General features: G+C 38.0%; 1 protein-coding gene across 1 annotated transcript; it reads right to left on the reverse strand.

The window, feature by feature from the left end:
- Window positions 1-1,148: 1,148 nt before the first annotated feature.
- slc49a3 (solute carrier family 49 member 3) lies at window positions 1,149-18,882 on the reverse strand. Its single transcript, XM_044364382.1, has 10 exons — window positions 17,183-18,882; window positions 11,383-11,541; window positions 9,899-10,115; window positions 8,721-8,797; window positions 7,681-7,818; window positions 4,829-4,945; window positions 4,358-4,510; window positions 4,026-4,183; window positions 3,040-3,143; window positions 1,149-2,852 (listed from the first exon to the last, which is right to left on the reverse strand). The coding sequence occupies exons 1-10, from the start codon at window positions 17,345-17,347 to the stop codon at window positions 2,686-2,688; spliced, it is 1,455 nt and encodes a 484-aa protein (XP_044220317.1). The 5' UTR covers window positions 17,348-18,882; the 3' UTR covers window positions 1,149-2,685.
- Window positions 18,883-19,319: the final 437 nt, after the last annotated feature.

Raw genomic sequence — 19,319 nt, forward strand, 5'->3', positions numbered from 1 at the left:
CGATCAGTTGATCCACAAAAAAAGTAATTGATTAATCATTTTTCAAAGGAAAATGCTAAATTTATTTAGTTCCAGCTTCTTAAATGTGAATATTTTTTGGTTTCTTCTCTTCTCTATGATGGCAGACTGTTTACTGTTGTTTGAGAGAAAATGAGACATTTCAGGTAGCGTGAAACGAAACTGATGGATTTTAGAGGCCGAACAACCAATCAAATAATCAAAATAATCGTTAGTTGCAGCCAGAGTTTTGAAACCACAAACAGATAAGTTCAGTGGTTGTTTCCTCTTAATAACAACATGAACTCCTGCTAACGGTCATCTTGATTATGAATAATGAACGTTTTTGATGAAATAATAACCTCAGACAACCTTCATAATGTAGCAAACAGAGCTTTTTTTCTTTATGGGAACTCCAGACTTCAGATTTCAGTTGAAACCAGCAGATGTTTTGGTTTTTCTTTTGTCATTTGAACCCATTTTAACCTTTTATGAAACATCTGTTTCCAGCCAGTCAGTGTTGCCCACCGCTGATATGAAGAACCACATGTACAGCTGATTAAAACTTGTACAATAAAACCGTCTGAGCAGTTTTTGTTCAGTGTCGCTGCTGTTGTACGAGAAGTCTGCCTCGAAAACAGAACTTACATACATCACAAAACCTTTAGAGGAAAATATACTGCAGTAACGTCCTTTAAATACTCAACACACTGAATAAAAACATGTCGCTGCTGTTCCAGCTGCTCGGCCTCAAGAGCCAAACAGGTGAGATTTTATTCTCAAGTGTTTGACCTTCATGTGCAGAACGATGTCGGACGCTGGGAGGCTGTTTTCACAATCATCTGCTGAAGGAGGGAAAAGTTTCTCTGTGCTCAACTTAAATCTGAGTTTTAGACATTTACCTGCAACCAGTGTGAGATCACAACTAGTTCGGAGCCAAACGTGGTTCAATATGCAACAAGAACGGACTTTACAGTGAAGAAAGTATCTTTGTGTCCATCAGTTGAACTTTGGAAATGATGCATATTCATAGATTCTGGATTTTTGAACAAGATAAGGATCTTAATGTGCTCTTCAGATGACCATATCTGAGAAAACTGATATAAAGTTAGATAAGCCTGTTTCCTCTTCAAGAAAAACAAAAGAACACATAACTCATCATGTCATTTTAATCATGTTAGTTATTTACAGTATTATGAACACATTAACTCCCAAAAGAAAGATTTGTCAGCTTTAATAAGGACACTTTTTACAATCTTAAAAACAAAAATAGGCATACAGACATGTCACTCATACATTACCATATATACAATATCTATATGTGCATCAATGACACCACAGTTCATTTTGATATTCAACAGAATCAGTACTGACCGCCTTTATTGCACAAACGTCTTTGTCTTTAATGCTTCCAACCTGTTTCAGAGCGTCTGTTAGTATTTGAACATCTTGGGTGGTGTTATTAGGGGTTTTTTTTTTCTTCCACAGTACAAACACACATAAATCAACATGATGAGATTACAACAGTGTTATTCTGTTTGGTTTATCTGCTCATCGACATGTTTGGTCTGAAACAAGCAGAAAAAAAATCTGCTTTAATGTCTAAAATGATAACATTTTAAAACCGTGTTAGTCAGCAGCACCGTTCAAAGTGGTTTTATTACAATTTGATCAAACGTTCATCAGTGTATGTTTCTTATTTCTATACATATGTGCCCATGATGATGTGACATCACATCCAGATGTTTCAAGCAGCTCCGTCGGAGTCTGACAGCAGAAACAATGTTTGTGTGATCAGAAACTTCAGGTTTTTGTCGTCAGTATGCTAAAGAAACAACAAGCGTCTCCACAGTTAAAGAAGGGAACACAGTTTGTCCTGCTGTGTTGTGAGTCGGGCAACAGTTCAGGTCTTTGCTTTGGTGACTGATGGAGGAAATCCTGAGAATTTAGACAAAACACTGAGGGAAACATCTGGCTCTTTAGCTGCTGAATCCTCCGCTATGTTCACCAGCTAGTCTACAGCTAACTGTGTCTGTTTCCTGTTTGGTGCTGAGCAGGTCGTGTACAGTGGCTTTTTAGAGCTTTTTTTTTTATGTAAGTGGCTACCTGCTGCTGCCGAAAACAACACTATGAGAGCCGTGAGAGTCAACCAAAACAGTAAAGTTGCAGCCAGACAGATAAACAATGAGATGAAACTCGTTATAAAGCTCCGTAAAGCTGATAATCCTCTATGAGCAACACCTCTGACACTACACACAGTTATTTGATGCATTATTTTTTTTATAAAAAAAATATCAATTACAGCCACATAATTAATGCAGGAAAGTTACATTTTTATGTCCACTTTCCCTGCTAACTAGTTACTGGAAATAGTGTGTCTGTGATGCATTTATTGAATGAACAATGAGAATAATCTGCTGAGTGTATTTCTGCAGATAAATAATATTCTAAGGGTTACATGTTACTTGTTAGTAGCTACAGTATGAAGGTAGTTTCTGGTTTTGGCCCCGACGTCATACAAAAGAATTAATACACACAGGAATGTCTTGATTTAAAAAAAAACAAACTATTTTACCCATAAATCAGAGGTTACATAAACTAAAACAAACTGCTTTTCAACCCTGTTTCGTACCAAAGCAAACAGACTGTAGTCCGTGTCATGGTGTGAGCGACCCGTGAGCACCACGTTCACGTCTCCACTGCCGGAGCGTGCTCAGCGGCGGTGGAGACGTTGCTTTGTTTGGTCCCGTAGGTGGCGGCTTCTTCAGCCTCCAGTCGTCTGTACCGCGTGTGGAAGAAAATAACGAAGCAGCAGGTGAAAAGGCTGCAGAGTCCTGCCATCACCAGCATGGGCACTGACGGAGGAAAACAAACAGTTACTGGAGTCAGTAAACAGAAAGATACTCGAGTTCAGCCACTTATCAAGTCTTTGTTGCTTTAAACCAAAACAAAGTAAAAAAAAAAAAAAAGAGCAGACGGAGTGAGTGTGAGGACGCTGCGAGGTTTGTTTCTCCTTCGTTAGAGGTTCACAGTGTGACCTACCCCTCCAGCTCAGGACCGCATCGCCGCACGTTGACAGCGGAGAGTCAGCGATCCGATTGGTCAAAGCCTGAAGGAGGATTATGTAGAGAACAGACTGGATCTGTCTGGAGAAGATCACAAGGAAACAATCACTATTAATATAAATAAGAAAGACCAAAATGAGGAATTAAAAAATACTTTAGTCTCTGTAATCTGTGATTGATCTCACAGGACAGAAGAAAAGCTGCCAATGTAATAATAATATAAACCATCAGTTATGGTTGTTTGGTTTTGTTTGAAGTCCAGGAACTGATCAGAGTTTAAATGTTTTTAAAACATTGTCTCATTGATTGTGAGCATCTTGTTATCTTTAATCTGCCTCTCACACAATAACATAATAAAACAGATGAAATCTGATTTAAAGAATGTAAAATACAAATCTGGATGGAAATAAGATAAAACATCTGCAGCAAAAGAAAAAGACAATTTATTGTCTTTTTAACTCACTTTGAGGGATTATGGCTGCATTATCAACTAGGAACAACTAAATGCCAAACATTCATTGTTTCCAGCTTCTTTATTAGGAAGAATCACTGCTTTTCTTCCTCTACATTGAATCATTTTTGGGTTTCAGACTGTTTAGACTGTTTCAGGCTTTAGGACGTCATGCAGGGTGTTTTTCACTATTTTCTGACATTTAATAAACCAAACGATTAATGGATTAATTAACAAAATAATGTGCAGATTAATCAATAATGAACATAATTGTTGCAGCCCTGTAATCAACAACCCGTTTCTCCTTGTTTTCCTCTCTATATTCTATTTAAAGCACATTCTGAGCTGCTAATTTACTGTGAACTGCTGTAAACAGTTTTCTTTCAGCAGAAACCATTAAATAATAAAAGATAATTAAGTTTTAACTGATCTGCACCTTTTAGAAAATCCAGATATATTTGGAAAACCCTTGATCAGACTTTTACATGTATGTTTTACTCAGACATCAGTACCCCGATATGAAGATGAGTCCGGCTGATGTTGCTTCTCCGACCGGGTATGAACACTCAACGGACAGCTCCATGGCAACCGGGTAAATGGAGAAACCAAAGAAGCCAAAGAGAGAGCAGACGGCAGCCACGGCGGCTTTCTGCTCTCGCATCTGAGACACCTGGAAAGATTCAAGAAATGGAAACTTTATTAACAGAAAATCCAAACTCACTGTTTTCAACCTGTAACTAAAAAAAACTTCATTAAAACAAACTTCCACTCGTCATCAGACCGTTTCCTCTGCTTTAAATAAACAAGTCTTCATCTTTCAACCCTCGCTGTGTGGTGTTCTCACCACTGAGAAGGCGATGCACGCCAGAGCGGTGAGGCTCATGTTGATCTTCGTGGCTTCGGTGAACTTCTTGGTTTTGTCCACGTAGAGACCCAGCATGCCGGCGCCCACGACGCCAAACACGATGAAGAGAGCGCCGCACAAGCCGGCAAAGTCCTGCAGAGATGAGATGTTACAGGTTTATTAAATATCATCAGAGCGTGTTTCTAAAACAAAATGCATCTAGTATGTTGGAGACATTTGGTTCCATCTGTTACTGAAAATAATTTTAACTGTTGAAACATACATTTATATACTTTTAATATTAGTATTTATTTAGTCTTTGCTCTTATTTTTGCTCACATTCATTGCTGTGTGTGTAAAACCACAAACATTTATGCTGCATGTGTTGATTTTATTGCTCATCTGATAACAATAATACCTAATTGACCCCCTAATGAATCAATATGGAGTCTTATCCTGTGGCGTGCTTACGTTGGTGTATCCCTGCACACACAGGATCTGCTCCAGCAGTGTGGAGAAGCAGGTGAAGACAGCGATGCCGGAGCCGAAGCACAGCAGCAGCACCAGGTAGGCTTTGTTCTTCAGTAACTGAGGAGGAGACAGAGAGAGAGAGAGAGCTCGTTAAGAAAATACTGATCGTCCAAGGAGAACGAGGTCACTGTACCGCCAAAATAAAAGTATCAGCTCACAAAGAGAACATGAAAACTGAAAATAAAAGATGATGCCAAAGTGATAAAATAAATTAAAAATGAACTTGCTGTAAACAAAACGATACGATTTGAACATGTGCAACAAATCCAACAGAAAGTGGGAGAACTAGACTGGATGCAGGTTTCCCTCCCACACCAGCATTAAAATGCCTCCAGAGACCAGCAGCAATGTTGCTACAACATAAACCAAACTGTTCAGATTTACACGTGAATTTCTGTGTCTAATTATTTTCTTTAGGGCTCCAACTAACCATTATTTTCATTATCAATTAATCTTATGATTATTTTCTCAATTAATCAATTAACAGTCCATAAAATGTTAGAAAATCGTCAAAAATGTCAATCAGTGTTTCCCAAAAACCTAAAACGTCTTCTTTTGTTATAACAGTCCACAACCCAAAGATAGTTGGGAGTTAATTTAAAATCATATGAGAACTAAAAAAACTAAAAAAATATTCACATTAAGAAGCTGGAACCAACTGTGCAACACACAACACTCTCTCTTCTTCACACCTTAGTTAGAATAAAGAACCAGAAACAACATTTACAGTTATTATTGTTAAAGGGAAACTCACATCAGAGGACCAGTTTACTAGTTGTGGGTAGAACTCAACCAGTGAAATCAGCTGTAACAGTCTGAGAAAATAAACTATAACAAAGTTTTACAAAAGACAGGAACGTTTACCAACCAGGGACGGTGTCCCTGAAAGACTATATTGAGTTGCATTATGGGAACTGTAGGATCCAGTGTTATAGCTTTAACATACTACTGACTACAGACTTACAGTCAGGACGTGTCGGCCTCTGCCTCATTGATTCTGAGACTTTAATCTGCCTCTCACACAAAATCCCACTTTTATGGAAGTGCAGTAAAAAGACAGATGAAGAAGAAAAAGCCCATTACTACAACTTATGCTGAAAACGTTTTTTTTTATGAAAATACAGAATATTAATCTAATTTTTACATACGGCTGTTAGTGTGGTCTGTTACCCCATTACCCCAAAATGTGAAGGGAAACATCAGATCTGCCACCATGAAACTTGTGCAATAAATTATTAGAAAAGACAAATCCAGCAGGTAGAAATAAAATATCAGCAGCAGATTCAGGTGAAAATGTCATTGAGGAGGGTAAGAACATCCTCACTGCAGGTAGAAAAGTCATCACCACACACACACTCATCATCGGCCCGGTTAGAAACGACGTCGCTGCGGAGAGAAATGTCAGTCGCTGCAGGTAGAAACTCCGTCGCCGCGGGTAACGCTGCTGCTGCTGCTGCTGCTGGTGGTGCAGAGGAGGTGAATGAAGTGTCATTGTCCAGCTTATAAATGCTGTCAGTAGAAATGTCATGTTGTGAGTAGAAACTAGATTCTACTAGTGAATATTTTTATTAGTGATTAATCCATAAATTCTTTTTTTTCAGTTCATCTTTTAAACTATAAGATGTCAACGTGGAAGCAGCTGCATGTTTGTAATATTTAACTATAATACAAAGATGAGTAACGCTTTGATGAGTGGTGGATTGTTTCTGTTTTGTTATGTATATCTTGTGACGTAAAACACATTTTCACAAATTAAATCTAATCTAATCTGATTTAATCTAATCAGTTTCAGGAGCTCAACGTGACATCTTCAAAATGTTTGTGTTGTTCGACCGACAGTCGACAACACAAAGAGATTCAGTTAAAAAAAGACGAAAAGCAGGAAATCCCCACATCTGGGAAGCTGAAGGAGGGAATGTCCTGCATTTTTTTTGTTGAATCACTTAAAACTGTAAACTAATTTCCTCTGAATGAACCAACTATCATCATTTCAGCACTGATAGAAACACTGCAGCTACACAGTATCAATCATTGTGAGCATGAGCAGCAGATACTGTACCAACACCAGCTGACCTGAGTACGATCCACCTTAACAACATCAGCAGTGTTTTAGATTAAACTATATTGTTTTTAATGAAGTTACTTAAGTGTTCAACTGCATTTTAATGAGGTTTTAAAATGAATATCATAAACATCTGTAAACGTTATGAGTGATCGGCTCCTTCTGGTTTCCTTCTGGTCTGGTTTCCTGCCTGTCTATCTGAATATTTGATTATTGCACCCAGATGATGATGATGATGATTCATGATAAACTCTTCAGTCGTTATGGGGTTGGATGTAGTAAAGAGGCTCAGCCAGAGTCCAGATATTAAATATGATGATTTTATTTGTCTTTGTGCATCTGTGCAACTACTTTTTAATCCCTAAACTTTGGGTACTATGTGTTAAAAGAGCTTTACCTCACACACACAGTTCTTTCTATGTTGATGTAAACCTGCTCATATTAAAGCTGAGACATGGCCTGAAGGACAAATACGTGTAAAAATGTCTCCAAATACTTTCTGTCTGGACTGTACGTGCAGAGTTTGACACTAGGAGGCTGCAGGAGGAAAGTTTCTCTGTGCTCACCTTAAATCTCAGTTCAAGGCGTGTACGTGCAAGAATGATTTTATGACATCACAGCTAGTTTGGACCGGTACTGCTCCCATATGCAGTGAGTGATGAGTACGAGTGTGATGTGAAGACGTGAAAGCTCCAGCACATCTGTCTTCTCTGTCCTCGTGCGTCCTTACCAGTTTGATCCCCTGTACGAAGGGCTCGGAGGTGGAGAGCTCGGCGCTGGCTGACGGCGGCGTCGGGGGGGCGCTGCTCCGTATCCCGACTGTTGCTAGGAAACAGATGATGCATGCGGGGATTGCATAGGCAAGCAGCTGGAGGAGGAAAACACAGGTAATATGATGATAAATGGATGTTAGCACCTTAAATCAAAGACCGTTTATCATCATTAGCAGGGTGAGGCGCTCAGAGCCGCAGATACACACCGGTTCAACTGCTGCAATCCCACAATGCACTGAGGGAGTCCTGTGATTCTAGGCCAACCTTGTCAAGCCATGTTTATTTGAGGGGGGAGGGGGGGGGGTGTTAAGTAGGGCTGCAACTAACGATCATATGATGATTATTTTCTCAATTAATTGACTAGTTGTTTGGAAAAAATGCTAAAATGTCTTGTTTTGTGCCGACCAACAGTCCACAACTAAAAGATGTTTAGTTTAAAATCACAGAATGAATAAAGATGTCAGAAAATATTCACATTTAAGAAGCTGGAACCAGAAAATTTGGGCATTTTTCTCTTTAAAAATGCAGTTAAGTGGGATGTGCCATAAATGAATGGACGTGTAGTTCATCTGATTTTATTTATATGGTGATATCTGTAAATATTTGCTGTATCTGCACGACACATTCTGATACATTCATACATCTGTTTACACATCTGGCTCAGAGAGCTTCAACAGCAGCTGGTTCAACTTTTACATCATTAAAGCTGCAACAATGAGTTTTTTTGGGCCAGTTGGGAGCAGGAGAAGTGTACAGCAGGCTAATAAATACACAATGCAAACGGTTGTTTATTTACACATAAACAGAGCATCATTATCATACTTTTGAGAAATACTTCTGGCTCTTTAGCGGCTAAATGCTCAGTCGCTAACAATGTCTGCTCGGCATGTAGCAGAGCGGAGGGTTTATCAAGAGTTTGTTTGCTTTTCCCTCCCAGATTCCACTGAACTGCCGGAGTCCTTCACAACACAGAAGACTTCCTCTTAGTTCAACTCACCAAGGTGGGGATGCGTGCAGATGTTTCAGCCATCACGGGCGACATGATGTTAGCGAGGAGGACGCCCAGGGGATTGGCTGAGGAGGGAAACCAGAAGCGGGGGTTTATTCTGGCTTCTGTCCTAAATAAAGAATCAATGCTGACTTACTACACTCCCAGTTTCAGACGTCTCAGTTCTTATCTTAAAGTACTCAATACATAAAAAAGCTTCTACTTGCTCTTATTTGGTCTCTTTTCATTAAGTCTAGAAATTTCTATAGAACTTATTTCTCTTCCTTTACACAATAAAACCATAAATCAAATGAACTGTTTTATGCTGGTTAATCATCTCTGGACGTTACTGTGTACACATGAGCCTCCCTAAACTTTACAGCACGCGCTGACACTGAAACTGATGACAACTGGTCAACATGACACAAAGCACAAAGAAATATATGACTCACAAATAATAATGTCAATAATAATAACACTGACAACAATAATAGTGACCACGAAACTTTATTTAAGTAACATTGTTTAAATTTTGGGTCAAATAATCTAGGAAAATAAATGATTAAGAAACAAAAGTAAATTATTGTCTTTTAGACAATCTGAGGGATTAAACACCAACAGTGAAACTCGTATCTTCTTTTTTCCACAAGGGCTGATTTTTTTTTTAGTTTTGCTCTGTACTTTTTACCTAAATGTTTTTCATCAATCTGATATTTTTCAAGCCTCACCTGCATTTCGCTGTGTTTTTTCTATTAAAGTTTGGTCCAGTTTTACCAAAATTCACAAGCTGTTGTCATTATTTAATCAGCCGAATGTGTTTTTTTTTTGCAAAAGGAAAGGACCACTGATGATGGATGGGCCAAAAAAAAAGTAAAATAAGTAGTTTTCTTTTCTTCAGTTGCCATTAAACAACTCCACATGTGAAACAGCTTTTAGACATTCAAAGGTTTATTAGCTGCTCATGTGACCGACAGATTAAACAAAACGATAAGATTGTTACTTTCAACAAAGTCAAAAGTAATGATCAAACATGTTCCATGATTTCAAAGCATCTGATAATAATTAGAATGAAAGTTATTCCTGCTGTCTTTCATATTATATTATCTTTTATATTATTATATCTGATTCCCATCGAGTTGTTCAAGTCACACTGAGCTCTCAGTAATAATAAACAGTAATTCACTCACACATGGAGGCGATGGTGTTAGCCGTGGCGCGCTGGTGGTCGGGGAACCAGAGAGCTGCCAGCTTGGTGGGGGTGAAGATGATGAGGGGCTGAGCCAGGGCACCGAGGGTCTGACCCGACATCACTACTATGTATCGGACCGTAAAACTTTCACCCGGCAGGGTCCCCAGGTAGCGCAGCAGGGCTCCGAACATGTTCAACCAGGACCCCAGAATCAGCTGCAAAGTCCAGATAGCAGAGAAGGTGAAAGGTCAGACGCATTCAAGAGATTATCCACATTTTATTCCTCCGTCTTCGGTACCGAGAGATAACTGCTGTAACTGTTCTGCACTTCACTGTATCACTGCTCGTGTTTACTACACAGTTCTTTGTCTACACACAACACACCATCAGTTCTAGTGCAACAGACAATTTGTCCCCAGATAGAGCTGCTAGATGCCCAGTCATTGGAAAAACTTTTATAAAGTTTACATCACATAATGTATGCATTAAAGAAAAGACACAGACATTTATTTATATGTTAGTTATGTTATAATATTACACAAAACAACCACACTAAGAGTGTACAGTCAGTTGTACTTGGGCACAGCAGCGCTTTGAGCTAAATGCTAACGTGTTTGATGTTTAGCAGGTTTATCATCCTGGTTTAGCTGACTAACATTTGTATTTCCAACACAAAGTACATCTGAGGCTGATGAGAATGTCGTTAGTTTTGCAGGTATTTAGTAAGTAATTACAATCTCAGAACGACAAACGTCAACCTGCTGGTGACACGAGAGGAAAAGTCAAAGAATCAACAAAGTCATCAGGATTCATCCTCCAGGAACCATGACAACCTGTTCAAAGGTTGTTGAGATATTTCAGTTTAGAGCAAAACGATGGACAAACAACTGTTAGACATCCCTAATTAAAATGTATCTGCCATTTCTTTGTATTATGTCGTTTCTGTCCTGATTTGTTGTAATTGTCTGTTTCTTGTTACAGTTTATTTCAAGGTTATTGTCATATTGTATTTATTCATCATTCATATTCAGTCACTTTGGAGGTTTTTGCTTGTTTTTCTTTTTAAAAATGATCTGACATGGTCTCATGCAGTTACACCGACGTGCTGAGTCACAGTTTAAAAACACGATTCCTCTTTTTAAACTACCAGTAAAGACTCCAGTTTGATTTCCTCTCTTGACACAGATGTCAGTTCCTTCAGTTTAGCTTCCTGTGCAGAAGCCTTCCAGCAGAAACATCTTTAAGACTATTAATATCTTTCTCCTCCTGGACTGTTTGCTTTCCTCCACATTTCTAAAAGCCACTCGGTTAAATGTTTGTGTTGACCCGACAGTTTGAACTGGTATAATTAAACACATCCTCCAGTGTTAAAAAAAGGAACAGTAGGGTACCTGGAAAATGTACAGGTTCATTATAATGTGTCAATGAAAACATGCTGATTATACAACAACACCTTATTAGTGTTCAGAGTGCAGTTTGTACCGTGATCCGAAGCCCGAAGGTGTCCAGCATCCAGGTGGTCCCGAAGCTGAGCGGTATGGCCACCACCATATAGACCAGTGATAACCAGTTGATATCCTCCAGACTGACATTCAGGTACTCGGCAGACTGGTCTGCTACTGGTGCAAAGGTCAGCCATATCTGGGAACACACGTGACAGGTTTTATTCAAAACTTAGGTCTGTCTGCTAAAAGTTACAGCCGCTCTTATAAAATGATTTGTGGGAATAAAACGCACTATGGAAGACTACTAACGTCAATATTGACAAAAAAAATATTCAAAATGGTATTTGTAACTTGAGGATGGGATTGGTTGGTATTTTCTTAAAGACTGAGATAAGAATGTAAAACACTAATTGTCTATGAAAATGTGATATTTATTGTTTTGGAAAGGCAGCTTTAGATATGTTTGCACTTCTAAATACACAAATATTACATCATCAGCACCCTGCAGAAAGCTTAATGTAAGAAGTCCAGATTTCAGGAATTAAAATGTGATTTTCTTATTGATGCTCGATAGTTTATAGATGCAACAATTATTGAAATGTTGCTTAAATATAGCACATATTTCCTATATATACACTTTACAATATCTTTTATTAAAAAAACAAAAGATTAAAATATCTTAAAACAAATATCAAAATTGAGAAATGCATAAAAAAAAGAGAAGAAGAAGCACAGTGATAGTCGGCTACATCAGAACATTAACTGTGGATTTTTAGAAATAAAATAAATGTGGGATCACATCAGTCTGTTCTTTAAACAAATTAATTTTAAAATGTGAATATCAGTTCAATCTTGACTGTGTGGTTTCTCTGTGTGGTTTTAAATCCTCGATCTGAGTACAGTTTCACCAGATGGGATAAAATCCCGAGTGACCTCTTGTAAACCTGCTGTGTGTTAAGATTTGAGTCGACCTCGGCCAGCGTTTTAAAATGTCGACTCAGGACAAAGACGTGGTAAAAACTAAAGGCTGATGTCAGCAGGATGCTGACGCTGAAGTTTCAGTCTCTGTCTGTGACGTCGGTTGATTTGTGCCACAGATGTCAGATAAGACTGCGGCGATTATTGACATTATCGATCAATCTATTAATTGTTTTGTCTGTAAAATGTCAGAAAACAGTGAAAAATCGATCATAATAGTTTCCCAGAATGAATGGTGATGTCTTTAAAACGTCTTGTTTTGTCCGACCAACAGTCCAAAACCAAAAGATATTATCTAGATATTATTACTATCATGTGTGAGAAAAGAAAAGCATCAAATTGAACCCAGTTGAGAAGATGAAACCAGCATTTCTTTTGGGCGTTTTTGCTTAAAAAAATAACTTTAAAATAGTTGCTGATTAATTTTCTGTCCATTAACTAATCATTGCAGCTCTAGTTCATTAACATGATTAACTTATTTTATTACAGGATAATTTCAGCTGTGAATCAATGAAATTAGTGTATAACAACAATTTTATTTAATTATATTGTTGATTATATAATGATAAAAGTATGCTGTTAATAATAGATGAAAGGATCCTAAAATCTTTCATTATCTTTCAAAATTCCAATTGGTTGAATAACTTTAAGATTCCTCATATTGAGTATTTTTAATGTGTAATAATATTTAAGATCTGATCAAATACATTGATTCTGCAATCTTAAGTATCAAAACATATCAACCCCAGTTTCTCAGTTTATCCTTTTAGAGGTCAGTCCTACAAAACCAGTCGCTTGTAGTCATGTGACCTGGGCATGAAGAGTCACATGATTACAAAAGGAGGAAATGAGAAGACTTGCTGAGCTCATGTGAGACAGAAATGAATTTCTATGATTTAACCAGGCGTGTTCTTTCCATCTATGACCGCACATAACACAACATACAAGCCGTTCTGTCCAAACAGGCTACAACAGGACACCGACTGCTGCACAATCTGAGGACAGCAAGATAAATACTGTGATGCAAAAATACTGAAAAGGTGCAAAAATACGTCCAAGAAAGAGACGACGGTCTGTAGAAAACTCACTGATGCTTAAAAGTTGAGACATTGTTGGTTTTGTTTATAATTTTAACCCATGTGTTTCTATTTGCAGAAGATTAACATACTGTAAATAACCATTTTACTGTCAGAATGATGTAGTAACTTTATTTATTAAATGTCATGTAAATGAGAAACCTTGTTTCTGTTATTAGAAGATTTAGAGAAACCTAGTTAACACAGCTACATTTCTGGTGGAGAAACCTGGTTTCTTGACCATGTATTCAGGTATATGAATATTTTAACATATGTGTCCGTCACAGAGAGATCACAGTACCTCTATAGCAGCAGTGCAGAGGGATAAAAGTGCACATTATTAGAACTAAATAATTAAATCCAAAGTCTCAGTTAAGCTGGAGCTAAAATTAGGAATAGTTAATCCCCAAATAACTTGTTTTTTTATAGCTTAACACAGACATTCAGAATATAAGTAAAACTATGGGCTCTTTCACTATACAGCATATAAGGAAATCTTATAAAAATACTTGGTGAGCATGTAAATATTTGTTAAACATTGACCAGATTACTGCAGCGCATGTTAACACATTCTCCGATTGTCTGCCGTAACCTGATTCTTCCGAGTTTTCTTTGGCGCACATAAACACAGTGAGCCAACATCAAGGTTACGATACTACAACGTAAATCTCATAACAAGGTCAACAACACTGAATCTGACTGCTGATAAATTAACCCAGCGTTTATACACTCACACTAACCGGGAGAACTGCGTAGTAGCAACAGAAGTGTAATTAGGGTAAAAAAAAGCAGCATGACTGAATGAATCCGACCTCTAAACTTAACACTGGAACAAAGGAAGCAGCAGTACAATTCTCAGTTTTGTGGACAATGAAGAAAACCTAATTTATGTGGCAGAGTTGACGCTGGTCAGCTGATTTGGACACACAATGCCAGCTCTGTCCCCTGCAGACTGGAGAGCTTACGGGATGAGAATTACATTTTCACACATTCCTATTTTTTTTTTGTTATTCTACAGACCTGACAGGTCCAGCAAACAGGACTGCAGGTCTGCTTTTGGCAAAACGAGGATGCATCATGGCTTGAATCTTCACAATTACAATACCACCATGTGTTATAGCTTCTATTAGTGGAGTTTCATACTGCATTGAAGCTGCAATGATCCAAGCAGATGCAGATTCCTAAAAACAATGCAAAGTGTCCACAATCACTGAAATAAACGTATTTTACATCGATTAAAATGTATAAAACATGTAACTGTTCCACTAGAGCTCGATTAGTTAACTGAAAATTAATTGGCAATGATTTTGAGAATCATTTAAGCAATTGTTCCAATTTCTAATTTTCCCAAATACGTGTATTTTCTGGTTTTAACAGTCCTGTATAATAATAAACTGATTATCTTTGGGTTTTGGACTGTAAGCACGGCCTCTGGGAACTCGTGATGGACATTTTTCACAATTTGCTTCCATTTTACAGACCACACAAACATCAATTAATCAAGTAAAATAATCAGTAGGTTAATCAAGAATGAAACGCAGCGTTACTTTCCATGCATCTTTTCTGGTCTGTAAAATGTAAAAGTATTTTTAATTACGCATAAAATTACCTCAGTTCCACATAATCCATTTAACACTGGGTTGTAATAGTCTCATTAGCTTGTTCCAGCTGAAATAACATGTTTAGCTACAATTCTGCACACATGTACACCTGCAATTAGAAAACGGATCATCCATAAACTGTATATATACTGTATAGTGCAACATAATGAGGATTACTTAGACTTTTGATTAGAATAAAACGTAATTTTTTATCTTCAAATTACTTTTGAAATTGTTTTTTTTTCTTATGGTTCTTTTTGGAGTCAGGACACACTAATACTGAGACAAAAAAAAGCAAGAAAAAAAAAAAACATTTCAATACCTTACATTGAGGAGCATAAAATGTTTTTTTTACAAAAACCTTTTTTCTATATCACAAATTCAAAATAAAGCCAAACGTCTGTGAGTCTGGATTTTATTTTGTTTTAACAGAAAGCAACCACACAACAACTTTTCCTGAATAAAAAAAGTCTAAAAAAGGGCAAAATTATTCAAGTTTCAAGTTTAAGACTAGAAATGTGAGCAAGCATTCAATGTCAACTTTTGGGACTTGACAGCTTTCCGCACTTAAAGACACATTTCTGTCAGTACCCATAAAGTATTATAGGTCAATTAGTGTTTCACCACCTTTATTTTTATTTATTTCAAATGAAAACTGTGTTTTTTTCATGTTCTGCAGTAAGTTTTTCCACATTACCAAGAAATATTCTGTGTATGAACACTAACCTACATTGACATACTTCCAAAATGCATGATAAATCAATTTACAATATAAACAATCAGTAACACACCACTAGTTTTTGTAAATCACGCCCCGAACTCTCAGTGGAGCTGCTAATGTCACACAGATTTATGTCTAACTGGCTCATCAGCTGTAATTTGCCACATCATGAATGACCCTCCGCCAGCTGAGCATCTTTTGTGAGTGGGAACACCAGTCCCATGGAAACAAAAGCTCCCATGGAGGGGACGAGTCCCATGGGACCTGAAAAAAAAGCTGAGGGAGGGGCTCAGTTTGCATGACTGAGACAGGCACACTTGCCTCCGGGCACACTCAGCTATACAACTACAAGATCCCCAGGGAATGATATCAAGATCCACCCAATATAAAGGGCCACCACATGTCGACTACCTGCACTGTTCACTACCACATCTGTTATTAAACACCCGACAAAGGTCACAGGATTTCAGAAAGAAAAGGGAAACCAGCCCTTAAAGGAAGTAATTAAAGTTACAGCTACTATTTCCTTATGTGTAAAATGTGACAACACAGGTTTGTACATTGAATGTTTATGTTAAGTGCTATTGATTATTAGTATTTGAAGGTCTCATGGCCTTGAAGAGACAGAGACAGTGATGTAACCTCGCTACGCTGTGAGTCCCAACCTGTGTGCTGTTATTTGACATGTTCTTTTTTCTTCCTGAAACTAAGTAATTTTAAAAATATTTGTACGAAATAAATATTTGTAAAAACCCACTATTTGTGCTTTTCTGAATACTGAATTCAGATTTGGCTCCTCCTCTACTAGCTTATATAGCCTCATATTGATGACGTTACACATGAAACATTAAATGTGTTGAAACTACGTCTTCGTGTAAACCACATTTCGCCTACCAGTACAATATGACTTTGGAGAAAAACCTTCACAAGCTTCTTTCAAGCTACAATGGAACAAATTAACAAAATGATTAAACAAATGTGTTTTGTAACACATTGATGTTGTATCCGCATTTTAGCTAGTTGAAAAGAGAGCAGAAAAAAGACATTAAACCAAATATCAAACAGTTTTCAACTAGAAATCAATGTTGAAATCCCAGTTGGTGCTCGCTGGGAGGGGAAACACCTTTTTAAGTTTGCATCTCATAATTTTCATATTGAAAGTCAAAACTTTGACTCAGTATCTCATAATTTTGACTTATTTTTAATCATGCCCAACATCCATATTTTTTTTTTTTCTGGCAGAATTGGTCTTCCATACAATAACTGCTAATGTTAAAAATTTTAAAAAATACATCAAATTACATTTATTTACTCTATTTATTTGATGGAAGTTGTCCAATTTGAAGGCAACTAACTGAATATCCTCAAATTGCAACTTAGGTATCTGCAAAGAAAACTAAATTATCCAACTTTGACAAGAAACATCAACATTTGTTCAGCCACCATTCAGACGAAACTCACCGTTGCGTTGGAGCAGTTTAACAGACACAGCACCAGCAGGACAAACCACCTCCTCTTATAAACCTGAAACACACGCAGCTTCTTCAGCTCTGAGTTTGATCTTCTCGATACATCAGCGGAAACTTCAATCTGAGCCTCGGAGGAGGGTCCGCCATTATTCTCCATCACCGGTTTACGATGTTGACAAGTTTACCGGTTAAGCTAGGTGGTTAGCCACGTTAGCTAACCTGACACTGTACAAATATTGGACGCATTGCAAAGTTTATGTTCACGGTCTTTAGCTCGCTAAAAACCTAATAAAACGATGTATATCCTTTAAAGTAGACGCTCTGAATCCATTGTTATCTTTAGGCGGATGAATAAATCTCTTAAACTCATTTATGGACGTCAGGGGAGCAGATTGACGGCTGGAAAAAGTCAGCAAAACATCGCTTGTTGATTCAGGAAAGCCGCCGGTAGTGTCATTGTACTGTACCAAAGATCTTCTATAGTGAAGATGAATCACTCGGCTTGTTTAAAAAAAACAACAGTCCTGGACATACCCATTTATGCAGAAGTAGCCTGAAACTATTCATAGATGTAAATATGTAAAGGTTAAACTGATGGATTTATTAATCTGATGAAGGTTTTTCTTTATTGGACTTGTTTATGCTGCTTGAATAAGACCCTCACTCTTAGTTAAAGTCCCCCTCCACTCAAAAATCTGTTTTTTTTCTTGTTCCATCAGTTTAATGTTTGAGCTTCACTGTGCAGAATGACATGTATATGAGCAGAGTTTTCACATTCATCTGCTGAAACTGGAACATTTCTCTGTACTAATTGAAAATCCAGTTTTAAGGGGCCGGCCTACAAGCATGTTATTTCTTTGGGCTGTGCCTGACCGGGCCCCGTGGCCCAGACGCTCGCCAGCAGGTTCCCCTCCCAGGTCTGGCTCCAGGAGGGTGCCCCAGTCTCCCTCTTCCAGCCAAGATTCCCACATGCCTAAAATGCTGCTTCATTGAGATCTATGAAGCAGTCTGGACCCTCACCTGGGACCAGTTTGCCTTAGGAGACCAGACCAGAGGCTACTGCTGCCCCCGACAACACAGCTCCCAGGGTCACGGGGACACTAGAACCCCTCCACCATGATAAGGTGGAGGGGTTCTCAAATCAAAAGGAGCCAGCTGAGGTTAGTCATGATGCCTCCTGGACGCCTCCCTCTGGAGTTCCGGGCACATCCAACCGGTAGGAGACTCCGGGGCAGACCCAGAATGTGCTGGAGGGTCTACATATCTCTCCTGGCCTGGGAACACCTTGGGATCCCCCAGGAGGAGCTGGAGGGCGTTGCTGGGGAGAAGGATGTCTGGGTTTCCTTACTCAGTCTGCTGCCACGGCGACCCGGTCCTAGATAAGTGGTGGGAAATGGATGGATGAACATGATTTGTGACATCACAAATAGTTTGGAAGCTGACCCTGGTCCAGTATTCAACTCACACCAGTGTGATGTGGAAACTTTGACGCCTCCAGTCCACAAACACTGAATGTGGATTTTACAGTTACATAGGAGACGTGTTGTTTTCAGCAGTTAAACTTCTGAGATGAACAATATTTGCATATTTATAGATCCTGAATTTTGAATGAGTGAGAAAGAGGAGATGTAATTTTAAGCATTTTAACAAGATAATTGAACTTTTTTTGTGGAAAAAACATCTCAGACACAAATTATTATTCAAAGTAGATTATTTTATATACATCTTAAAACATGTTTGGAGGGCATCTTTAACTTATTTTAATTTCACATTTAAATGTGTGTTTTTTCTTTTTGTTTGTCATTTTTCTGTCTTTCGTACTGTTCAACATGAATGTACGGTTTGTATTATTGAAATATGCCATAAAGTTTTGTAACTGAATATTGTACAATTAAAAAAAGAAAAAGAAGTTGCCCAAAACTTTTAACTCAAGCTCTTGAATATTGACCTCATGCTTAGTTTAGTGTTTTACGTTGTGAGAAGAACATTAACTCACATACAAAAATGTCAAGAATGACACAAGAAAGTCTGAGACTTTCTACTGTGGTTGATGTAAAGAGTAAAGATGCATGAGTCTAGTTGACATCATATAACCAACAAACCTGAACAATAAAATAACTCCAAGCTGC

This window comes from Thunnus albacares, chromosome 10 (assembly GCF_914725855.1).
Source record: "Thunnus albacares chromosome 10, fThuAlb1.1, whole genome shotgun sequence".
NCBI lineage: Eukaryota > Metazoa > Chordata > Actinopteri > Scombriformes > Scombridae > Thunnus > Thunnus albacares.

Excerpts from the sequence above, each read along its gene's own strand:
- slc49a3 (XM_044364382.1), bottom strand. The coding sequence starts at position 17,347 with ATGGAGAATAATGGCGGACCCTCCTCCGAGGCTCAGATTGAAGTTTCC. Across the intron at positions 8,798-9,898 it reads TAACACCATCGCCTCCATGT|CCAATCCCCTGGGCGTCCTC; the intron begins GTGAGTGAATTA and ends TTCCCTCCTCAG. Across the intron at positions 7,819-8,720 it reads CTGCACGCATCCCCACCTTG|CTGCTTGCCTATGCAATCCC; the intron begins GTGAGTTGAACT and ends TTCCTCCTCCAG.